Raw genomic sequence first — 25,723 nt, 5'->3', positions numbered from 1 at the left:
CAGGAGGCAAGGGACACGAAGTTTTACCCAGGTTCGGGCCCTCTCGATGGAGGTAAAACCCTACGTCCTGCTTGATTAATTTTGATGATATGGGTAGTACAAGAGTAGATCTACCACGAGATCAGAGAGGCTAAACCCTAGAAGCTAGCCTATGGTATGATTGTTGATGTGTATGTTGTCCTACGGACTAAAACCCTCCGGTTTATATAGACACCGGATAGGGTTAGGGTTACATAGAGTCGGTTACAATGGTAGGAGATCTAAATATTCGTATCGCCAAGCTTGCCTTCCACGCCAAGGAAAGTCCCTTCCAGACACGGGACGAAGTCTTCAATCTTGTATCTTCATAGTTCAGGAGTCCGGCTATCCGAACACCCCTAATCCAGAACTCCCTCAATTATCATGAACAATGAAATATAATAATAACTAATTTGTTATTGCCTCTAGGGCATATTTCCAACACCGCAACCCCAGCGACAGCAAGGTCAGATCTGACGCGCAGGAGCTGGGGGCGGTTCTTCCATGAGCGCGGTACTACTGCGCCTCCATGCGGTACTACCGCAAGGCAGAAATCCCCTAGCCAGGGGGGAGGAAACATCCGTGCCTACTTCCGCAAAGAAACGGAAGAAGCAAAAACCCGACACAGTAGTACAGCCGAGGGGCGGTACTACTGCCTGACAACATAGTGCGGTACTACCGCGGAGCGAAAGCGGTACTACCGCGGTAGGTGCGGATGTAAAAAATTACATCCGCCCCTACTACCGCGAAGGAGCGGTACTAGCCTGGTGGGCAGCGGTAGTGCAGCTCCAGGGGAGCGGTACTACCGCACCACCGCACGGTACTACCGCTGGTGCCTACGGTACTACCGCTCTCCTGGGAGCAGTACTACTGCGACCCAACTCAGCAGCCAGAACCAGGGTGGCGAGAAAGCGGAGGAAGCTCCAAGGGAAAAGGAGGGGACAAGAAGGAGACGTGTATGTGATGATTCCACCCAAACCTTTCCGACGCGGACCCCCTCTTAATAGTACGGCTTTCCGACGACTCAAATCCACCAAAAAGAAACGTAGAAAAGACGCCGTCTTCAACAGTCTTCGAGGGGCACCCAACCGTCTTGTGCCTAGCAATGAAATGTCTGGGATACTCAACGCACACGATTAGTCCGCAAACGCGTTGTCATCAATCACCAAAACACCTTAGGGATAAATATGCCCTTACAATGGTGAATGCGTACGCGGAACATGCAATGGCAGGGGGTAGTAGTATAGTGCATACGAGGTCCTTAGAGCATCTCCAACAAGCGTCCAAAAAATGCCTCACGTGCTAAAAACCATCCTTTTTTGCGCCGGAGACAAAAAACAGCACTCCAGCAGACGTTGTAAGGCTGCTGCCAATGCATGGGTGCTTAGATGAGGTGCTAAACACATTAAATAGGTTAGCAACTATACTCCCCAATGCATAGGTGCTTAGCTTATGGTTGCTAAGCTTGCTTCATTTAATGATTTAGCAACTAAAACTCTTCATGTATTGGTGAGCTTCCTTCCTTTAAATGTTTTGCCTAGGTTCACGCGCTTAGCGTTGTTTCTTTCTGGGGTCACCACACTCATCTCTCTCCTCTTAAATAACATGCAACATCAGATTTTTTTTGCCTACGTGGAAGGCTTAGCACCTGTACAAGGTGGAGCATTGGGAAGGGTCTAAAATAGAGCCGCACACTTTAGCGCATGGGTGTGCGCGCGGGCTGCTGCAGGTGGGACCACCGGATTGGGCGCCATGTTTTTGTGCAATGCAAAACCTCTTCGTCGCTCCGGCACGCAAAAAGACCATTTTAGCGCTGTAAAATAATTATAGCACGCTGAGGCGAAGCATGTCTGTTGGAGATGCTGAGAGACAGAGAGAGAGCATTTGAGACTTGAGCGAATGTCTCTCTGAAAAACTCCGATACGACATTCTCAATAAATGGGGATTCACTATGGACGTGGACGATGAGGGCTAGGCGACGTACCCTCTAGAATCAGAGTCACTCATAATTAGTTCAGGGATTGGTGCAGGTTTTCGCTAATTGGCAGGAAAATCCTAATATAACGTGCTTGGGTATATGTCAATAGTAAAGAAATGTCCGGAAGTGGACGAAGAGCACCCGGCGAAGCAGCCCACTGAAATCTACACGTCCGTTATTGTCTTGGGATGCATGCAATCAATGCAGTTTAATTTATTTTGAACCAATACAGGATAAATACTCACTGGTGATGCAACGGCACCTTGAATCGCATTTATTTAGGTCCCCGCGACTCTGTTTTGTCACATGCAAACAAGTCGGGGTGGACCGAAGCATGTTCATGGCCATCAAGGAAGCCATGCCCAAGGGCGGCAAGGCCATGTCAAGGAAGCCGGTCGCGAGCACGAAGAGCCAACGACCTTGAGCACTGAGACTTAGGACGATCATGCTAAGCTTGTTTGTGATGAGGACGACCAGACCAGGACGTCGATGACTTATTACCAGTGACGATGATGACTAGAACGCTGGCGGCCGTGGGTATGCAGTACATGGAGTCATTGAACAGGGCAGACGCGGTGCATAGGACGCAAAAAACAACGACGAACAAATGTAGCACAAGATTGGGGAAGAAGTTGCAGGAGCTGTAGAAAAGGATTTGGGGAGATGATTCACAAGGAAGAAGTTGTGTCCTGGGGAAGAAGGGTTGGTGGGGAGAGGAGAGGGGTGGGAGGTATCCTGAGCATTGATTGTTTGTCCTCTGGGTGGTTGGCCGGTAGTGCCAATGCTATCGGACAATGTCAGGACATAAGTACATGCATTAATACAGGAAAAGCATGTGAAAGACACATGGCGTAATACAAACTGGTTAATATAGGAGATGTGAATCCCGACGCTAATGAATGGGTGGGATTTTGGTGGGCTGAGTCGCTGCTGAGTGCTCCTACGCACTTTCGAGAAATGTCCATACTCATTTAATTCGAGGTAGTGTGTCCCATAAACATATCAAAGATTTCAACGGAGTATTGAATGACAAAGACTTTGTGGTACACATCCATTTAATAAAAATAACTAGAGTGAAGCACTATAAACCGTAAAGATAGAAATTGTCCCTTTCACCGATGGCCTGTGGCAATTTCGTTTGTGTCTATGCGACGTGATATAATAATTTTGCTTGCGATGATTAATTGTCCCGCGCTTGCCTCGACCGCCATGGTTCCATGACACAACTGGAGTTGCCGGCCTTTGCACGTTGTTTCATGCACGCTTGCTTGGGGGCAACCCGACGAGGCTTCCACGGCTTCCACCAGCACTGCCGGCCATCAATCTTCCGAAGAAGGGCAAAAAGAAGAGGACAGGCGGACAGAATTTCTCGCCGTAGTTGTCTAAGGCAAGCGGTGGATCGGGGAAGACGAAATGCGGCGGAGGGGGTCCGAGAGGTTAACCCTAAAATTTATCTTTAAGCAAAGGTTAACCCTAAATGCCCCCCCCCCCGGTTGCCAGTGTATATCAAGGTTTTGGATCCCAAGTGAAGCTTTTTTCTCGAGGGGCACCGAGATTCTCGGTAACCACGAATTACTGAAAAAAATTCGGACGAAATTTAAAACCAAATTTTGAATTCAAAATTTTTGAGTTAAATATAGATAAGCGTTTAACTATTAATAGTCAGTAAAGTTGCTCTACCGTAGTGGCTCTTAACCTGCAGCTATCCCTTGCTCAGGCGCCCTGAGTTCGATCCCCGAATTCTCCAGAATTTTTCATAGGTAAAAACTTTTGCATCTCAAAAAGTTAACAAAAAGAGTGCGTAGCCAGACTCAAACCCGCGACTAAGGTCTGGGGATACAACACCTTTGCCACTGGGCCATGATAAGTTCTCTGTTTAGAGCACAGATGCAGCTTATTTAACTACAAAGTGAGCCTTTTGATTCAAAATTTTCAAAAAACTCAGGATTTTTTGCTCGGTACGAGTGTTTATCGTGGGGGAGCGGTAAACGCGGTAACCGAATATCTCGAGCGGTTACCAAAACCATGGTGTATATAGCAGCGGAGGGCCACATATCCGGGTCACACTGTTTTTATGGGCCGGGCTGATATGTAGTTCCTGTTTGGGCCGCCAAAAAGGCAAAACCCGCATATCAGCTGGAATTTCCCGGGTCGGGGGCCTTTTTATGGGATCTGCTAGTAATGCTCCTCTAACACATTTCCCTAATTCGACCACGCACTTTTTTTTTCAAGAGTATGCCAATGGTCTACTGTATTTTTATAAAAGGCAGAAAGTTATGTACAAGATCCCTGACGAGATGCGAACAAGTCATAGGGAGAACCCACACCAGCGCCTGCTTTTCACCTATCACTAAAAGGCTACTCTCTCGCGAAAGGATCTAGAGCACCGACTCCGCCTAGACCGGCCTTTCTCCACTCGTCTGTTTCTTCTAGTATCTCTGTCTTAAGTTGCAACGCCGTTCTCTACCTCAATATGTTGTTGAACACTCACGCATTGCGCTGTTTCCAAAGGGACCACACAATTAGAATTTTAACGGAATCGAAGCCTCTCCTCATCTTTCCTTTGAAGCGCATCCTCTGGCCTAGCCACCACTGCAAGAAAGTAACATCCGTGGGCGGAACCTGTATGGTGATTCTCCATGTGTGGAAGCAGGAATGCCACACCTCTGGTGCGTATCCGTAGTGTGCTAGGATGCGGTCGGCGTTGTCCTCCTCCACACACTCAATCCTCGTCCTTGCCTCCAGTATCCATCCAACCATCTTCTCCCGCTCTAACCCAATCAATGCGCTCATCAATCATTCGATCCTCTTTTATTTCGATCCAATCCAATTAGCCAACTACTAATCCTTACTAGTTTTTCTCTATATGAAGGCCAACACTGCTGGAGTATATTGATCCATATCTCCATCAGCAATCAGGCACTCTCCTCCTTCCTAACAAAAGCCATGGCCAGCGCGGCGGAGAGCTCTGGCGGCGCCACTGCCACCCGGCGCGTGCTGATGTTCCCGCTGCCGTTTCAGGGACACCTCAACCCGATGCTTCAGCTGGCCGACGTGCTGCACGCCCGGGGCCTCCGCGTCACCATCTTCCACGCCGCCTTCAACGCCCCGGACCCTGAGCGCTACCCCGCGGATTACCGCTTCGTGCCCGTCGGCGCCGGCGTGCCTACCGCCGACCTCGTCCCCACCGGCAGTAACGCCGACTTCGCTGGGGCGGTGCTGCGCATCAACGAGCGCCTGCAGGCGCCTTTCCAGGACAGCCTCCGCGCGGTGCTGGAGGAGGACGAGGAGGGAGCGGCGGCGTGCCTCGTGCTGGACTCCAACCTCCGTGGGATGCAGGTGGTCGCCGACCGGCTCGGCGTGCCGACGCTGGTGCTGCGTACGGCCGGCGCGGCCTGCCTCGTCGCCTTCATGGCCTTCCCGGCGCTCTGCGACAAGGGCCTCCTCCCACCACAAGGTACATCCCTCCACCTGACAAACAAACGGAGGTACTGTTATGAGATCATCTCGATGGTTTGATAATCTCACACGTTTAATTTACCTTTTCCCCCCTTGGGATTGCTTAGTTCAGTTGGACGTTTAACACATAGTATAACTACAAATTGAAGGAAACATTTTTTTTCATGGAACACCATATAAATCCTGCATATGTTAAATATATTGTGTTAAATATTCATTAAGTGAAAAGACTTATGGCATCCTAGTTTTCAGACGAACTCCATGTTGTGCATAAATAGTTAGAATCGGCAATATTACATATTTGTTGGTATATTATTGTATCAAAATTAACTTAAAACTGAGCAAAGCAAATATTTACAAACTAGCAATTTGATATTCCATTAATAACAATTAATATATAACGACGGAGATAAATTATAGTTGATGCGAAGAACATGGACGCCACAATATCGAAAAACGCTATGCTTTGATCAGTGAAATAAACTGTTTAGCAAGTTAGTTGAGTGTACACCAGCACCAGCAAACACATCACATTAAATGGAGAGGCGACAGAGAAATTTAGGGGGGGGGGGGGGGGGGGTCATGTACATTCATGACACTGCAGTAATGGAAGAACATGATCATCTGGATGCATGCCATTTCTTTTTCTTTACTAAATACATTTATGTAGTTTCCCGATGTTGAGTCATGTCAATTTATTTTATATCCTTTTTGCGGGATTTGTTTTATGTTGACGTTCGTGTTATTTTCTACAATGCTTTAGGATGAGTTTTGGATAGTTAGAAAAGTTTTCATGGACAGTTTGGTGTTGTCGGAGAGATTTTTCATTTGATACATGGAGCATTGTTTAGAACTAACAACACATTTTATAACTCAAGCCAACCATTATTTTTAAACCCTCAAATATACTCATGTAATAGTTGAAACATTCTTGAATTAGAAGAATATTTTTTACCTAAAGTCTTAATAGTGCAGCTGGACCATTTAACTTCATGGAGCTCACGCTTTTAAATGGAAAGAAAAACATACTTGTCCAGACTTATACCAAAGTTAGAACTCCGCCATACAAAGTTGTACTAAAATCAGCGAAAATTAATATGGATCTGAGAGAGTAATAAATTTGGCCCAAGGTGGTTCTAAATATGCATGGCAACATGAACATGCAGGCACAGAAGATGTACATGGGTTACCACAGTGAAGTGCTATGTCTTCACGTGCATTTAATTATGTTTGCAAAATGATATAAATTTTGAATATAATATCAAGAATTAGATCCGCTTTCAATATTGAAACTCTCACGGCAAGCTCTACAAAACTAGGTATCATACGTGTATGTTTTGATGAACTTTGTTCTGTGCAACCTTTGGGCTCCAGGAACCAATGTTAATACTGTAGAAACCAACTTTAGTGTCACATTGATTACTAGACAGATGGATGGGGAATTATTATTTTTTTGAAAAGAAGGATGTATCCTCGGCCTCTGCATCTGGATGATGCATGCAGCTATATTATTAATTATTCACAAAGATCATACAAGGTGATACATCAATAAGCCTGAAATCACCATCTTGGCAACGTTGTTGCTACTACTATCCCCTTGATGAAAGTGTGCCGAATGTCCGGTCCTAATACCGAACAGACATCATACCAAAGTCTAACATCTAAAGCCGGGTGTCCCATCCAAGCAACTACCTGGATTGGGTCCCACACTGGTCCGGCACACTCCCAGTGAGCACCACACGCTGCAAGGACCATCACCTTCATCTTCCATCGGTCCATCCTCAGAGCAGAACTGATGCACCAACCTTGCCAGACCTCTCTGCCATCAACGCCACCATGACGCCAGACAGATTCCTCCTCATGCGCGAGTCAAGATGGCTGGGGGAATATATGAAGTTACATATCTCACTCGTAGGATAGTCGGGATGAGGTGCCAACACTGAAATTGTACATCCACAGTTGGGGAGGAAGTTGCAAATCAACTGCTATCCAGTTAGTCCGGACAAGAGACGAAGCACTATCCTATGTTGCAAGGAAATTTGGAAAGAAAACATAAAGAAACAATAAAAAAATCAGAAAACCCTAAAGCAAGCACCAATTGAATGGGAAATATAGAACAATTCCACCAAATGCAAGTCCCAAGAATGAGTTGTAAAAGAAATATAGATGGCACATTGAGTTGAGTGCGATTGCATGCAAAAGTAGTGACGTATGGATAAAAACAACTGGCATTTTGGAGTGACTAGCATTGAGATGGAAGCAAGCAAATCAAAGTCTATACCTACTATTAAAGTGAGGTGATATTCTTAATTTCGTCCCGCTTCGTTTGGTCCCGCTTTAATTAATTTTACGTACGGTATTTGGTTGATCCGGAGAAAAATAAAATTGCCTATGGGAGGGTTCGATCTCATAACCTGTCAACCGGGCACGCACAGTTTGTCCAACTGACCCAGCTAGAGATATGAGTAGATTTTCTTTCTCCAGTTGCAACGCACGGGTCTTTTTGCTAGTAAACATAAAAGTGGCTTGCTCGATGCGGACGAATAACTCTCGATGGTAAGCACTTCCAAAATCCGACGCCTTTCTTGTTGCCTTAAGTTGTGTGTGTAACGGGGAAATACCCCTTGGTTCCTGGGAGTATATAGACCCTATATAGGGAAAATAAATAATTACGGAAAGAGTAAAAAAAGTTCAAAGTTTTTTGAATAAACTTGACTTCTTTTGTACTAGTATATAACTTCGCAAATAAAAACACAGCATTGACTTGAGGGCAAAAATACAAAAAATGTTGGTATATACAAGTCACTATCCACATTATGTTGACCGAATAATTGTTTTTTTACCATGAGGTCAACGGGGGTTTTCTTTCAGGACAATGCTTCGGTGCCTTAAGGCACCTACATTTGTGTCTATGACATGTGGACCCAATAGATGACTGGCCCACATATCAATGACCCAAAGGCAGGTGCCTTTAAGGCACCGAAGCTGCGTCCTTTCTTTCATGGGTTTTTTACAAGTACAATGTAAGATCAAGTTTATTCCAAAAATATTTTAGAATGTTTTTTCTTTTTTACATATAAAGTGTATATATACACCTGTGGACCAAACGGTCTGCCCCCAAGGCAAACCGCACTATACTCCGGATGGGATCTTCTACAGTACCACGATGCTCCTAATAAATGCAACCTGTCTGTCAATGCTAGCTTTTGTACAAGTAACTTTTTGAAAATGGACTGTAAAAACTAAACTCTGATTGAAATATGTTCTGGATTTTTCTAAGTAATTAATAAATGTTTCGTACCTTTTTTACAGTTAGTTTTTTAAACTGGACAGTAAAAACTAACGCTGATGGTAATATGTTCTAGAATATATTATTTAATCAATAGTTTTTGTAATGATTATTTTTATAGAAATAAATTGTTACTGTATTGGTGTGTACACTCGAGCAAGGGGCGATGCCTACCGACATATAGTTATCAAACTCCCCTTTCCCCTCCTCCTCAGGCGGCCCTGCGGATGGCAGTGGAGGAACCCTAGCCATCGGATGCCTCTCCACTTCCTCTCCCCTCCTTCCCACCCCTCGCTGCTAGAGGGGGCGACCAGGCGAAGCTTGACCGGCGCCGGTGCCGGCGGGGATTCCTCATCCCCACGTGCGGCAGTGGCTGGCGCGGGCCGGCATCTTCGTGCGCGGGAGCTGCGATGCTCAATCATGGAGACGCGGTAGCAGGTCTGTGTTTCAACGGCCCAAGGTCTTCCCTGCGGCGTGGTGGGCTATGCTGGGTTGGGGCGTGCCCTGCCATGCGCTGGCGGCAGCTGATGCGACTGCGGCCAGTTCCGGCGAGCGGCGCGGTCTGGGGCACGTTGGGGCAACTTGGGTCGCGGTTGGCCATCTCTAAAGTGCTCGATGGAGGTGGCAATGTGGTGGAGGTGGAGTTCATGCGGTGGGCGTGTGACGATCTCCTCCTAGAGCTTGCGACGTCCTGTGTGCTACGTTGTGTGGTGGCCCTCGATGGTGGCGCATCGGTGGCAGAGCATGCTGTGGGGGGCGTTTGGAGGTGATGGTGATTGGTGTCCAGAGGTGCTTGCTGCCACTGGGCGGCCGGAGGTGCCGGATGGCGCAGTGGTCTTCCCATCTATTTTTGCACAAGCAGACCTGATGGGGCGACGCCTGCCCCTCCTAGTAGTGTAGGCTGGCAGTTGGCCGATGGAGCGAGCTGGCCCGCCGGGGCAGGGGTTGACACGGATCCCCCTGATCGGGGCAGGTTGTTCCTTGTGCTTGCTCCGGTCACCTCCAGCCATGTCGCAGCGGAGTTCCATGGGTTGCTTGGGGACGGCGTCTGCTTGTTATGGCGTCGGTGTAGGCATCGTCCTTGGATGCCGAGGAGGCGGCCTCGAAAGGTGGGCTTTGCTCTCTGACGGGCTCCGTAGTGGTAGTGGTGGCTTCAACTCTTGGTTGTGTGGGCGGCAAGAGGAGTAGCGGCGGAAGGCTTTGGTCTGCTCTCTTGCAGTGGGGGTTGGATGGGCTGATCTTCGTCGCAGTGGTTGCCTGGTGTCTCCTGTGGGGCAGAGGAGTTCCCAAGTGAAACCTCTGTGCTTTGGCGCCGACGACAGCGACGTCTGGGGGTGTCAATATCCTCTTGAGGACGTTCTCGCGGCCTCTTCCCTATACCAGCAGGGTTCTGGATGAAAATCCATGTCTGCGGACTCGGCACCGGCGACGCTTGGCGTCGTAACCCTCTCGAGGGCGTTGTCGTGGAGCTATGACACCGGCTGTCGGGTCATGGCGATGTATTAGGACGTTCATGTTGTATGTTTATATTTGTTTTATCACTATCATATATCATTCGACTATGTCTTTGTTGTGTTGTTCGCTTTATTTATAAAGCGCGGCGAAAGGCTATTTCGAGACATATAGTTATCAGTTATTTTGCGTGACTAAGTGAGATCCACTAAAAACTAGCGTATTGACCATCAATGGTACTACCCCCGTCCTAATTTATTGGTCCCTTCGCATTTCATGCAAAATTTTGACAGTAAATTTAACTAAGAAAATGTTAATGTATGTAACCAAAAACAACATTATAGGAAACTATGTTCAAATATGAATCCAACAATATAATTTATGATGACATGCATTCTTATTTTCATAGTTGAATCTATGGAAAAAAAATTAGCGCAAAATACTAAGGCGACCAATAAATCAGGATGGGTAGTAATAGGTGAAGTACTGTTCTGTCAGTGGAGATTAAGTATAGAAAAAAATCCATCTGGATGTCATGCCCTGTACTAGCTTCAATATTTTTTCTAGTTCCGGCTTCTGTAAGTGGATTGGATGAGTAATTATGTCGACGTGACATTTTCAGGTGATACAGTTGCGTCATAACTGTGGTTGGAATATCATTATTAGAATAATTGTAGTACTAACAAATGCTACTCCATCCGTTCCTTTCTGTCCAAGCTATCTAAAAGAGGAGCCCTGGGAATCAGACTACTGATAATGAGTTTCCCATCAGATTGTTGGCTAGTATTCGTGACACGGAAGTAATATATGAAAAAGGTTCTAGCACTTCAGCAATTCGTTTTGTTTCTATTTCAATAGCAAATTTGTTTCCATATCAACCGGTGAAATTTTTGTCTAGAGCAACCATATTTTGTTTATACTGCAGATATTCTTTTGCTTCGAATGACCATAGAACTGTCTCCAGTGTAACAATAAAATGCTTCCAACAATACACACACATATATGATTCAATCAAACCCTTTTTTTTTACCATTGTTACTGAAGGTTTCAAGGCAAATTACATTGGGACTTTGCTTCCATAGAATTCGGTATTTACGTCCGAAGAAATGGGAATTTGCTTCCAAAGAATTCGGCATTTGCGTCCAAAGAGACAAGAATTTGCTTCCAAAAGAATTTGCTATTTGTGTCCGAAGAAATAGGAATTTGCTTCCAAACAAATTTGGTATTTGCGTCAAAAGAAATGAGAATCTGCTTCCAAAGAATTTGAAACTTGCATCTAAAAAAAATGAGGATTTGCTTCCATATACAACAAAAATGATGCACATATGACCAGTTTTTGCATCACTTGGGCACAATGCATACGCCATGCTTCCAAAGATACACATTTTGCTTCTAAATCATTACGATACTATTTTCATATATCAGAGAATTGCTTCCATATTTATATAGATTTGTTTCCATCAAAAAAGGAAAACATATATTTCAAACTACATATGATATGTTTCCACAAATGTTGACCATTTGTCTCGGTTAAACGAAGATTCGTTTCCATGGTGATCACGAAGCACTACACCATCCATGGCAGTGGCACGATCGACAAGCATAAGTGCGAAGACATTGTCTCTGTCACCATGGCCATGTGGAAAGACGTGATGCATCTTACTACCTTCCTGCAATGCGAGATATAATCATGCGAAGGAGTTAACAAAATTTGATAAACAAATCCAAGAACGATGGAGAAGAACTCTACAACTCATAAAATAATCAAAATGTCCTAATGGAAAAAGAACAATACAAACTATGCTTTCTCCATTCATTCCTGATGAATTAATGATATAAATGCAATCCAGTTCAAGCTAGTGCATCAATGGAAACTCACATGCGCTTCACCAGCGTCACCTAGCTTTGGCATGTGGTGCTGACTTGCTGAGATGCAATATCGCCTGGTAATCCACCCTCCTGTATGGCGTGAGAGCCTGCCCCTGTTGGCCTTGTTTCCAATCTAAGCCGGCGATCAGGCGAGGTGGATTGGAGGCCAAAACCGTAGGTGTAGCCGGGCCGATCCTGGCAGAGTTAAGCATGGCGACGAGAGAGGTTACGAGCTCGCCGGCGAGCAGGTTAGTGGGTCAGCCTCTGCAAAGCTGCCGGACGAGATGGCACACCGACGAGGTGGTGCGGAGGCCGCAGACGGGTGGATCTGAAATTCGTGCTACCGAGAGGAGAGTCATCCAGGGGCATGGCGAGCTTGGCGATGTGCAGAAGAGATGGGAGAGTTATTTCAGGCGATTAATTTAAGAAGAGATTATAGGGTGTGGGCCAGAAAATCAGATGATTAGTATCGGGTTTGATTTCAGGGCATATCTCAGCAATGACATTAAAATACAATTCAAGGTCATCCGACGAGTCTGAAGAATGCTCCTCAACAGACGTATGTAGGAAAGTGTTTCCCTATCTAAAACCTGTTATAAAAGTAAACCGAGGAATAGTTTATTTAGTTTCGTGTAAATAGTTACATGATAGCTTTTGGGCGGTACAGAATTATTAGGGCCAGCTAAAATGATTTTATAAGTATACACTGAGCTAGTACATACTACGAGCGAGCAGACAGGTTCGTAATTATTTTTTACTGCGTGCTGGGGACTAGAGAGGAAGGGAGAGGAAGCACAGGACATGATTTGACAGCAGTAGTTGGCAGTTGAGAGAGCATGCTCTGGCATTGACAACATAACTTGCAGGTGGGTCCCGCATATGGTTTTAACTTTTGGAGAGGTTTTCGATGGAATTCACTTAATTTCAATAATTTCGGTAGATACTGAAATATTTATCTTTCAGTCAAAATATTTCAACAATTTCAGCAGTACACAGGAATTCAAATACTTTTTAAAATATTTTCAAGTATTTCTAAATATTGAATTGAATTTCAAGTGAATATTTCTGTACTTTGGTCAGAATGCAAACTAATATCACTGAAATTCATTTCGGTTGGTGCTGAAACAAGTCTGAAATTGGAAGTGAAAACCATGGTCCCGCACACTTGGTACATGTGAGTGGCTTCAAAATATGAGTGGTTAAATGATTTCGTGGTTCGAATACGACACAAAGGTGAATTATACATAATATAGTGGATGCACGGATCTTGAGAGGATTGGTTGGTGGGATTTCATGGGGCAGTGCACCCGAGTGCAGTGGGGTCTTTCTCTAGCCACCTCTTACTATATAAGTTTTGTAAACATGCATCACTACTCGCATTCACATATGCATTCCACCACACACAACCACAATCACAATTCATTAATAACTAGGCATACATATTTATGGTTCTAGTTTCCTACTAATGCATATGTATCCTCACTATGTCACCTGGTGGTTGAGCATTTTCTTACCAAAATTTCAGACCATTGACAACTCAACATGCCACTGGATGATCTCCAACCACTCCGGGTGCGAGACATGGTCTTCTCAAACACAACTCCACATGAAACAATCTCCACCAGTCTAGAATGCATCGTGGAATCAGTAAGGTGTTCTTCTGGTGTCATCTTCAGCACATTCTATGACCTCGAAGATGCTGAGCTCCAAAAGGTCAGTGATAGCATGGGTGTCCCAGTGTACGCGATTGGTCCGCTTCACAAGATATCTTCAGGTACCCAGAGCAGCCTGCTGGCTCCAGATCGAACTTGTTTGGACTGGCTGGACAAGCAGGAGGAAGAGTCTGTTTTGTTCGTGAGCTTTGGGAGCTTGGCGTCGATGGACCAGGAAGAGCTAATGGAGACTGCATTGGGCTTGGCCAATAGCTGCATTCCATTTCTTTGGGTGATCAGGCATGACTTGCTTCATGGTTCGGAGAAGGTAGGCCTACCTGATGGCTTTGAGGTAGAGACACAAGGTAGGGGAATGGTGGTGAGCTGGGCCCCACAACAAGAAGTTCTTGGGCACCAGGCGGTTGGTGGATTTTGGACCCATAATGGCTGGAACTCGACGTTGGAGAGCATAAGTGAGGGTGTTCCAATGCTATGTAGACCCCATTTCGCCGACCAGATGATAAATGCAAGGTATGTCCAGGAGGTGTGGAAGATAGGATTTGAGTTAGAAGGCAAGTTGGAGAGGGGGGAGATCGAGAGGAATGTTCGAAACTTATTGTGCCAAGAAGAAGGTGCGGAAATGAGGCGAAGGGCAAAAGATCTGAAGGACAAAGCAATCCGATGCATCAAGAAAGGAGGCTCTTCGCAAACTAGAATTGATTTGTTGGTGAATTTTATAACGTCGCTACCTCCTTCCATTTAGAAGAGATATGTTTCCTATTTTCATGTGGATTCAGTCTTCAAACTTAGAATGTCGTGATAGTGGGCTTGTTTTGCATATGAGCGAAGGCTTACATACTGCTTAATACATTTCTGCCAACTTCTACACAATTCTTTTTCTATGGAAACTTTTGCATAATTCTATCTAGCAAATAATACAATTTAGTTTAGCAGAGTCATAACAAAATTAGCAGCAACGAAGAAAGTAATACTAATAATTATACAATGTTAAAACACACATGACACCTTCATGGTGAATACAATCTATCAGAACACATCCACATTTTTACCTTGTGGTCAGATTCTAGTACTATTACCATAACGAAGTAACAGGTTCACAAAATCAATCCTAGTTCGACGGAAGGAAATTAGTTAAACTACAGGTTCTAGGTATATACTACTATGCGAGCCATCGAAAAAAGGTTATTACAGAGCAAGATAGCAGCAACAACAAAATTAAAAGCACACCAGTTCAGGCATGTCACATATAAGGATCAAGATAGGACCCCCCCCCCCCCCGACCCTTCACATACGCCCAACAAAATTCCAAAGCACCCCCGAAGAGCAAGAGTTTTTTCGTCTACGAAGTAGCTGGCCAGAGCACTCGATCAGTTTGTTTCAAGCTAGCTCTTTGTGGTAGTTCAGGGTGGACATGGTGTGGGCCGGTCCGGTCCCTGGACGAGCCACCGTTTCGACTGGCTGTTGGCGGTCTGGACCAACGGGACTGGCGGGGATAAAGCTTGGTGAGGACCGACCGGCTTGCGAGCCTGCCACGTCCCATGTGAAAACAAGGACGCCAATCGAACCCAAGACCTCCAGTAGATGAAAACTCGCCCATAGCCTCTAGAACAACAAAGCTTTGTTCATAAATATGTAGAGCAATAACATATAGACCTATTGTAACAGATCAAACCGGTACTGTACAGCCTGCACAGTACTGTAGCTAATGTGTTTTTTATATAGCTAAAACAAAACTAATGCGTTTTCAATTTTCCAAATATTTTTTGAAAACACAAACATTTTTAGGAATACGAAATGTTTCTCAGATTTGAAATTCTTTTGGAAGCACGGACATTTTTTTTTCAAATATGCGAACCTTTTTTGTTAAAAATTAAAATATTTTTTGATTATGTGAATATTATTTCAAATTTAAGAGCAATGTTTCAGAATTGTGACCGTTTTTCTGAAACTGAGAACATTTTTTTAAAGACAAATTATTTTTCCAATTTGCAAACATTTTCATGAAAATTTGATATTTTTTTAAATTTTATGAACATTTTCTAAAATACGACCATTTTTCAAATTTGTGAGCATTATTTGAAAACATATCTTTTTTTCAAAGTTTAGATTTTCTTTCAAATTTACTAACATTTTCTGAAAACATTTTTTATTTTCTTTGCCCTAAGTTTTTTTTTCTTTTTCCTTCTCTTTTATCGTTTATTCATTTTTCATGTTTCGAAATTTATTATAATTTTTGAAACTTGTTCGAAAATAAAATTGTTTGGAATGCCAGAAAATGTTTTTGTTGTCAAATATTGTTTACAATTTTATAAAATATTATTATATTTTATAAAATGTTCCAGTTCTTGAGTTTCTTCCTCACAAATTTAAGAAAGTTTTGCGTCTAAAAAAGTTGATACATTTTTTGTTTAAAAATTTAATCAAGTGCTGGTAACAATTTTGAAAGAAAGATTCAAGTTTGTAAAATTTTGGAAAAAAAGGTTCAAGTTTGTAAAATTTTCATACATAATTTGAAATCCCAAAATTGTTGAAATTTTTCAAGAAATGATTAAGACATATAAAAATGTTCATTTTAATAGATAATGACAAAAATTGTAAATAACAGAAGTATTTGAATTAGTTTAAACTACATGATGACGGATGCACGGGCTGATATAGTCTGGCACACTCCTCTCAACTGTTGTTTTTGGGACTATACATAAATGCCCCCAACTTCTTGTAACTGCCTAGCACGGGAATATGATGTATCCATGCCTGGTTCGAATAATTTCCGACACCTTATGCACGTTGCGACACATTCTTCCATTAATCAGACTTTTTTCATCAACAAAATTCTAGAAAATGTAAAACATGTTGAAAACCCCAACAACTTGCCATGGTGCCTTGAATTGGTCATACAAGGCCCTGTAAAAATATTGGAGACATCTCAAGGATGTCGAGAAACAACTTGCTCTTTGACGGTGGCCTACCCGAACATGCTTCGTTCAATATGGTCTATTTTTGTACATTGTTGAAAAGACCCCAAAATTTTGCCAGTAGTTGGGCATGACATGGTAGGCATTTATGTCAGGTTTAAACGATTTCCAACACCGTATGTAAGTTGCGACATGTCCTATCATTTATCAGCCTTTTCTTTACCGAGAATACTCTGAAAATGCAGAACTTGTCAAACACCCAAGCAACTTGACTTAATGCCTTGGATTGGTTATACAAGCCAATAGAAAATATTAGGTGTGTGGATGCCTACCATGGGCATGCTCACCTGCCCGCAAAAGTTAGCGTCATTTCAAGAATGTCCAAAAAAAAATCATGTTCAACGCAAGGTGTTCGGATAGGCATCTGTGTTCGGATACAACGCAAGGTCATTTCAAGAATGTCCAAAAAAAAAAATAGTTAAACGTGTACGTCAAACTGTCATTTAAGTTTTTAACATAAATACATAACTAATAAATACTCCCTCCATTCCTAAATATAAGTCTTTTTAGAGATTTCAATATAAACTACAAATGGATGTATATAGACGTATTTTAGAGTGTAGGTTCACTCATTTTGCTTCGCATGTAGTCCATATTGAAATCTCTAAAAGACTTATATTTAAGAACTGAGGGAGTACAAAGAATAAAATGAAAACAGAAAATGCTTTTTATAGACGCATTTAATAAATATTTAAGAATATAAAAGTTTGCTACTACAAACTGTAATTTTGCTACTACAAACAATATTTCAAATATTTGAACAAGTTTCAAAAGGAATATAAAAGTTGAAAGAGGAAAAATACAAATTAATGAAAAAAGAGAAGAAAAACGAAAAAATAGAAAAGAAATAAAAATGATCAGGCCTTGCGCAACTGAACGATGGCATTGCTTCCGTTGGTAGCCTTCTCGAATTTTTCGGAATTTAAAAATTGTTCCCACTTCGAAAAAAAACCATTTCACAAATTCAAAAAATGTTCGCGCAAATTCAGAACACTTTTTTATTTCAAAAACTGTTATTCACATATTTTGAAATGTTTTTAAATTTAAAATTTTGTTCAGGATTTTTGATTTTTTCACAATTTTGTTCGTGCTTTTCAAAACAAATGTTGGCGTTTTGACATTCTGAACAATTTTTGAAATACAAGAACATTTATTTGAAATTACCTTAAATATTTCCAAAATTCGAATATTTGAAATTTATGAATAAAATTTTAAAATAACAAACATTTTTGGAATTTAAAGGCATGACCATTTTTGAAAAAAGAAATAAGAAATGTAACAGCAAAAACGAAAAAATGAAAAGAAGAAAAAAAACTGTGGAAGAAAGATCGGCTCACAAAGTGTTCGTAAAATGTTTTTAAAATTCTCAGCCTGTTGGTTACTAAAAGCGTCAGGCTTCAAATTGTTCACTAAAGGTAGGTGGTCCTAGCGGCTATGCGCACATGTTATTAACTAGGACGTTGCGTGTTTGATTCCAACAACGGTGATCCTTCTTCGTTTACCACCGCAAATGGGCCAGCCCAAGTGAGCTGTCTTTGCGAGCGTACAGTACAGTTTATACATTCAAATGAAAAAGATTTGCAAATTAACCTGTGGTTGAGTTGGTTAGGTGGACAGTGATATCCCCAACCCACCAGGGTTCAAATCCTGGTGCTCGCATTATTCCTGGATTTATTTCAGGATTTCCGACGATACGTTTTCGACGACGAGGCGCCTACGGTGACTTCGAGACTCACTTCTGATACAAAGCAGATCCATTAACTAGCTAACTAACTCCCGATCTGGAGAACTACCCCACGGCCACTTCTCACATCATCTTGCGGCTTAGGAGAACTAACAGGACATGGGATCGTGTCGTGTGCATGGAACACGTCCAGCCTTAGCTACGTGCATGAATCAGAGGCGACCATGCATTATTAACAGAAAAACAAACTAACTTGGCGTGGCAACTGAAATTAGCTAGGTCCAATATTTCACCCCTTACAACACTCATTCTCGTTATAATTCAAGATATTAATTGGGCAGTGAATTTCACTTTTAGTGGAGCCGTCTCCTTTCCAAGAAAAGTCTAGGATTCCCCTGCCTCCCGCCTGCGCCGCCACCGGCCCGCCTCGTCTCCGGTGGCCTTAGGGCCATGGCGGCGTGGTGGATCTCGACCCTTGCCAGCGGGAGGGCTCTGTTTTTAGTTGGTCCTTCGTGTTTTGTTAGGGTTTGTGTTTTGCTTAGTAAGACGAGACGATGGTGGCTCCATGAAGATGGAATAAGGTTCTTCCCGCCTAGCCCCGTCCCGATGGTATTTCTAGCACCGTCGATGGGCGTGTGTCTCCAGTGGATCTGTCCTTGGTGGATTTGCTCGGATCTGGTCGTAGTTCGTCTACGTTCATGTGTCTTTAGGTTGGATCCTTTCGATCTACGTCACTCTTCATCGGCGTGTTGGTCCTACGTGGCCTTAGCACGACGACTTCCAGACTGTCTACTACAGTAAATTTTGCCCAGCTCCGGTGAGGGAGGGGCGATGATGGCGGCATGCCTTCGGCTCGCTTCAGTGTTTGTAGTCGTCGCTAGGTGGTCTATGGATCTGGATGTAATTTTTACTATATCTGGTGTTTGTTATACTGCCATGAATATTAAAGATGAATAGATCGAAAGTTTTCTTAAAAAAACAATATTTCACCCCCTTAATCTCATTGCCCACTGCTGATTCTGATCACTCCCAGACGCTTACGCAGCTCGCTGAAATGCATCCTTTGTTAACACATCAGCTGATTTTGTGTGCCAACGTGATCAATCTCCACTAGTCCGGTCTCCATACAATCGCGAACGTAATGGAACTTTATCTCAATATGATTGCTGCGGTCATGGTGAACAGGATTCTTACTCGGTTCTATGGCTAATTTGTTGTCAACCGAGTAACAATCCTGTTCACCATATCTGCAATAAGGCCAGTTAACCAAATGCCTTAACATGTTGCTGCACATGCGGTGACCTACTCTGCTTCACAGGAAGAAAGAGAAACGACCTTCTATTTCTGGGAGCTCTATGTGATCAGGTTCTTGCAGAGGAAGAAGACGTATCCTGATGTACTCTTGCGATCCCCGGTGTTCCCTGCATGACCACTGTTATTGTACCCGAGCAAGTGTGCATCACCATCGTCTACCCTGTAGAAGCAACCACAGTGCATTGTACCAAAATCGCCTTGAGATATGTGCTATAAGATCAAACAGTAGGAGAGGCGTTCGTTCCGACACATCAAAAATCTGATGTCAGTTTTTTATCGTTCCGTTTTGTTTTGTTCGTCCCATAACAAAAGAAATTGCAGTCACCTAATAAAGTGACCAATTTATCAACGCTATGCTCAATAGATCGTCAAACTAATATCATTTTGATTTCTCCTCCACCAAGTCACTAACCCAACTTAATTGATCGCTGATATATGTTTTTGAACTCCGGTTAAAAAAATGTACTTATTCAAAACAAACTACATCACGAGTTTTTATTTTTATTTTTTTAGAACAAAGACGCCAGGGGCGTCCGGCTTTAAATTAATAAAGCCCACAACATAGGCAGCGTAGCACAACCACATAACTCACATTATGCAACAGGCCAAAAGCGAACAAGTCAAGGGGGAGCAACAGACCGGAGACGGAAATAAGTGCGTTACAAGGCGCGACCGGCCTAGCGAAACGAGCACGCAGGCTCGGCTGAAAGTAGAACCAAAAGGGGCTGCCCATCCCTATGGGACAGCAGACGGCGCGGACAACGGGGCGCGGGACTCGGCGTAGACAGAGCGGAGGCAACTAATAGCATGACGATGAAGATCAGAGTCCTGTTGCCTTCCCAGCGGTGTCCATTGCTGCAAGAACATGATGCATTTGAAGATAACGTCAGCAGGGTGCGAGGGAAATACACCCTCAATGGTAAGTTTGTTACGAATATGCCAGATAGCCCTTAACATGGCCGCCGCACACGTCCACATGACCCGGCGCGTCGAGCCATGAAGCGAAGACAAGGAAGACACCAGCGCGGCACGGGAGCGGGGATCCCAATCCACCCCCGCGGCTTTGCGAACCGCACTCCAAGCGAAGCGCGGCAAAGAGCACCGAAAGAAGGCGTGATCCGCATCTTCCGGCACCCCACACAAAGCGCAAGGGCCAGCGGCGGGTCCATTGCGCTTGGCCAGGTTGATCGAGGTAGGAAGGCGATCTTGGCAAAGTTGCCATAAGAAGACTTTGATCTTTAGAGGGATTTTAGCCTTCCATAGCCCCATGGCAGCCGAAGGGACCTGGCCGCGGGTAAGCTCTCTGTATAAGGACTTGACAGAAAATTTGCCAGAGCAAGAAAGCCTCCAAGAGACCGTGTCCGCGGAGTCAGACAGGCGAACATCCGCAATCAACGCCCGAAGGCGATCCCACTCCGCCATCTCCGGCCCCGTTAGTTCTCTCCGAAAATTGATGTAGGGTGGAGATGAGCTAAGGGCCGACGCGACCCATTGGTTGGGCTCAACCGCAATGGAGTAGAGTTGGCGAAATTCGGACCAAAGGGGTTGTTGGCCAATCCAAAGGTCAAGCCAAAACCGCGTGAAGCGCCCGTTGTTAACCCCAAACTTCGCACCCCTGGCAAAGAAGGGTTTAAGGTCTTGAATGGAGTTCCAGAAGGGGGACCCATGGGGGGCCGCCTCAAAGAAATTTCCATTCGGGAAGTATTTCGCACGGAGAAGGTCGATCCAGAGACCAGTCTCACCCTGAGACATCTTCCAGATCCATTTGCACATGAGTGCAATGTTCATCAGCTTGGAGTTGATGATCCCATGGCCCCCTGGGCTTTAGGTCTGCAAACGGCCTGCCATTTAACCATATGGTATTTCCGTTTAGGACCCGCTCCTTCCCAAAAGAAGCGGGACCGCGGGGTATCCAACTTAGTGTGTACCCCGTCCGCCAGCAGGAACAAACCCATGGCAAACATAGGTAAGGATGAGAGGCTGGAGTTGGTTAAGATTAGTCTAGCCCCTGAAGACATAAATCTCCCTCTCCACGGACATACCCTATCCGCTACCTTGGAGGTGAGAGGTTCCCAATCAGCGATCGAACTCGTCTTCGCCGTGATCGGGAGGCCGAGGTATGTGAACGGAAATTGGCCAAGTTTGCAATTGAGCAAGTTGGCAACCCGCTGGCTCTCGGCCGCGTCCATCCCTATGGACACTACTTCACACTTGTGGAAGTTGATTTTAAGCCCCGACATGAGTTCGAAACACAACAGAATGGCTTTGACCGTTGCAATACTGTGAGTGTCAGGCTCGAAAAGGAGGAGTGTGTCATCCGCGTATTGCAGGTGTGACACACCCCCCGGGATCAGGTTGTCAACCACTCCCCTGATGTGGCCAGCCAGACGGGCTTTGTCTAGCATGGCGCCCAAGGCATCCGCCACAAAATTAAACAGCAGCGGCGAGGCTGGGTCCCCTTGCCGCAGCCCACGCTTGTTGCGAAAGAAGTTCCCTACTTCTCCGTTCACCGCAATCGCCGTTTGGCCTCCCGAGACCAATTGCATCATACGGTGAACCCAAACCGACGAGAATCCCCGGTCCAGGAGAACCTGTCGGAGAAACTCCCAGTTCACGCGGTCGTAAGCCTTTTCGAAGTCAAGTTTCAGTAGGATCGCGGGCTGATGAGCGCGTTTAAGGGAGTGCACAATCTCTTTTAGGGCCAGCGGCCCTTCTAAGATGTTGCGCCCCCGAATAAAGGCCGATTGGTTCCTACTAATAATACGATAAGCTACCGGAGTCAAGCGTGTCGAGCAAGCTTTCGCACAAATTTTAAACGGAACATTAATCAACGCAATGGGACGAAAGAGCCTAATATGATCCGCGCCCGGAACTTTGGGAATTAGAGAGAGAACCCCAAAGTTTATGCGAGAGATATCTACCGTTCCCCGCATAAAACCATTGCAAACGTCAAAAATAGGCCCTTTGAGCACTTGCCAGAACCTTTTGAACATCGCCACCGGCCACCCATCCGGCCCGGGAGCGGTGTCGGATTTCATGCCCAGCGTCACCTTGTCAATCTCTTCCGGGGTGAAGGCCAGGCCCAGGCCCTCATTTTCCGCTTCCGTGACCCGCAACGCAGGGTCCCACACATCCGCCCTAAGCCGGGCACGGGATTCCTCCCTGGAACCCATGAGATGGATGTAAAAATCGTAAATGTGACGTACGATATCCTGTTGCCGCAAAAGGAGCCCCTGCTCGGATTGCAAGCGCAGGATTGCACATTTGCGACGACGACCATTTGCATAGGCGTGAAAATACTGGGTATTCGCGTCACCCTTGAGCGTCCACTTGATTCCTCCACGTCTACGCCAGTACTCCTCCTTAGCTCGGAGGAGGGACTCGACCTGGGCCTCAAGCGCGTAGCGCTGAGCCCAGTCTTGCTCCGAGAAGGTCTGCACGTCCGCCACAGCGTCCATCTGAGCAAGATCCGCAGTCAACCGCGAGCGAAGCAACTTATCGTCGCGCCCCTGGTTAGCCCCCCACCCTTTAAGGGCCGCACGCAAGCCCGCGCCTGCAGCGATCCAGAACTCCATCGGCCCGCGTACGCGCCCGATCCGGGCGACGCAATTCTCCCATTTCGAAAGGAAGATTTGCTCAAAGTCCGGAGACTCTAACCACGCGGTTTCAAAGAAGAAACGGGGACTGCGTTTTAGCCTTTCCTCCCCCGAGGAGAGAATGAGGGGGACGTGGTCCGACCCTATCCTCGTCTCGGCGTGCAAGGAGCAAAGAGGAAACAGCGCCTCCCACTCCGAGGACATAAAAACCCTGTCCAAAACCGACCGCACCGGTGTAAGTTGTTTGTTGGTCCAGGTATAGCGTGCCCCCACGCGAGCCACTTCCCTAAGGGCCATAGCTGCGATTGCACTATTAAAAATGGACACCCTTGTCCAATTAATACTACCGTTGTTTTTATCCGCTCCCGAACGGATTAAGTTGAAATCCCCTCCCACAAGCAGAGGAAGGTTTCGCGTGCCCAAAGACGCAACCTTTGCGTGGAGTTCTCCCAAGAACTCGAGCGAACGCGAGTGATCGGCCGGGCCGTAAACCACAATCACCTCCCACTCGCGGAGAGTTGCATGGTGGCGCGCCGACAGAAAGAAGCAACCAGCATCCCATGCCACCACCTCCAGGCAAACTAGGTTGATACCTAGCAACATGCCTCCCGAGTGCCCGACCGCCGGCACCCAATGCCAAACAAAACGCTCCAGCGGGTCAACAGTTAGCAGGTCCCGATGATTGAAATCGGTCTTGATAGTTTCCTGCAGGCCAACTACGTCGATCGCCTCGTTTCGAATGAACTCTTTTAACTGGGTCCGCCTCCCAGCGTGGCCGAAGCCTCGGATATTCCAAAATATGTACCGCATTAGATAATGCGATTGCGGAGGCGGATACTGCGAGCGGTCACCGCTTTGGCCACGCGCCGTGTCTTGGCAAGACGACGGTTGGAGGGGGACGGCACAGCCCCTGCTACTATGTCCTCCTGATCGGGCCGCGCAACAGTCACTAGAGAAGCCCCTGCTTCTTCTGCTGCTGGCGCAACGCGGGCCAACGCTGCCTGGGCGAGCGCGGCCTGCGCGATTTCCTTAGCACGGATAAGAGAAAGCACTTCGCGCGCTTCCCCCTCGTCAGACATCCAAACACCACTATCCGCTAAGATACCCCCCAAGCACTCATCAGAATAAACGTCAAAGATCATAAAACGGGGCACGGGATTACCTTCAGATTCCAGGTTCTTCTGGGCTTGCAGGAGTTGGGCGTGTTGGAGGGCAGGCAGGTTGCCCTTGGCACCCTTCAGGCGGGAGCTCGCCCGCTCCTGCGTCGCCGTGGACGTCACCACCGCCTTGGAGCGCTTGGCCGTAGAAACGGGCGCCACCTTTGTCACCTCCACTCGAAGCGCATCAGAAGCGGGAGGGGAGATGACTGACGGGGTACCACCCGACGGACCCCCAGGAGAGGCCAACGCCATCACCACCAGCCGCTGCGGGGCAGGCGTGCTCCCACAGCCCGAGGGTGGGCTCGCCGGCGCCACGAAGGGAGTCTTGCGGCCCGCCGGCTTCTTGTGGAGCCTCGTCCCACCGACCCCGAGGCCTGACGGCGCCTTGGGAGAGCGTCCCGCGGTAGCCCGAGGCTCATCCACCACCGTAGCCACCGAATCGCAGGACATGTTGGAGTCGTACTGGTTGAAACCCAACTCGTTGCTGCCCACCACCACCTGCCGCTCCTCCTGGTCCTTCGCCGCACCCGCCGCTGGAGGCACGTCCTGGGAGTCCTTGTCCATGAGCCCAAGCTTGTCCCAAGTGGCAGTGTCAAAGGAGTCATCCCCCATGCTCGTATCGAGGTCCCTGTCCTTGTCGTTCGGACCCTTGTCCACGTTGGCTGGTGGCGGGGGAGGGGGAGCCGCGCCCTGCAGCTCGCCCGCCTCGGCCTCCAGGCGAATGGTGAACCCCTCGCTGTTGAACCATACTTGAACGTAGCCCTTGAGCTTGGCCGGCGAGCGACACGCGAAGCGCATCCGTACTGGGCCCAGCCCCGTCAGCGACGCTGGATCCACCTTCATGGGCCGCCCAATCATCACCGTCCCGGCCATAAGGCGGTCCACACGGCGGTGCTTGGGTGGCACACCCCATAGCTTGACCCACACGTCCGGCATAATCTCGGCCTTGGGTTCCTCCTGGCACAGATCCTTGATGTCCGCCATGATGTCGTTGAGGGAGAGGTAGAACTTTCCGCTGCGGGTCGCCATCCGTAGCATGGCCTTGTTGGGGAAGACGACCGAGAACTGGTCGACGCCGATGGCCGTCACCTGCCAATCCCACTCCCCTTCGAAGAGGTGGGGGAGCTCCGCCTCCAAGATGGGGATCGACAGCGTGCCCGGCGCCGCCGAGATGATCGCCGCGTCCGCCACCAACGGGGCCCGGACCTCCTCGCCCTCCGTCTCCACGAAAGGGAGGCAGAAGAAGCCCTCGCCAG

General features: G+C 46.4%; 3 protein-coding genes across 3 annotated transcripts; 2 read left to right on the top strand and 1 right to left on the bottom strand.

Moving 5' to 3' along the window:
* Nucleotides 1–4,855: 4,855 nt before the first annotated feature.
* On the top strand, nucleotides 4,856–6,011 carry LOC147982149 (DIMBOA UDP-glucosyltransferase BX9-like). Its single transcript, XM_087514248.1, has one exon. It carries the CDS (start codon nucleotides 4,943–4,945, stop codon nucleotides 5,513–5,515), a length of 573 nt encoding a protein of 190 aa, XP_087370374.1. The 5' UTR covers nucleotides 4,856–4,942; the 3' UTR covers nucleotides 5,516–6,011.
* LOC147982148 (UDP-glycosyltransferase 76B1-like) lies at nucleotides 5,308–14,608 on the top strand. The gene is made up of 2 exons (XM_087514247.1): nucleotides 5,308–5,453; nucleotides 13,591–14,608. The coding sequence occupies exon 2, from the start codon at nucleotides 13,608–13,610 to the stop codon at nucleotides 14,478–14,480; it is 873 nt and encodes a 290-aa protein (XP_087370373.1). The 5' UTR covers nucleotides 5,308–5,453; nucleotides 13,591–13,607; the 3' UTR covers nucleotides 14,481–14,608.
* Nucleotides 14,609–20,446: 5,838 nt separating this feature from the next.
* Nucleotides 20,447–23,604, bottom strand: LOC147982147 (uncharacterized). The gene is made up of 3 exons (XM_087516216.1): nucleotides 22,660–23,604; nucleotides 21,754–22,302; nucleotides 20,447–21,463 (listed from the first exon to the last, which is right to left on the bottom strand). Exons 1-3 carry the CDS (start codon nucleotides 23,602–23,604, stop codon nucleotides 20,447–20,449), a joined length of 2,511 nt encoding a protein of 836 aa, XP_087372342.1.
* Nucleotides 23,605–25,723: the final 2,119 nt, after the last annotated feature.

This window comes from Triticum urartu, chromosome 3A, assembly GCF_056163025.1.
Source record: "Triticum urartu cultivar PI428250 chromosome 3A, HENAU_Tu73, whole genome shotgun sequence".
NCBI classification, from domain to species: domain Eukaryota; kingdom Viridiplantae; phylum Streptophyta; class Magnoliopsida; order Poales; family Poaceae; genus Triticum; species Triticum urartu.
Note: the sequence above shows the minus strand (reverse complement) of the source record. Positions and strands in the feature narration are given on the sequence as shown.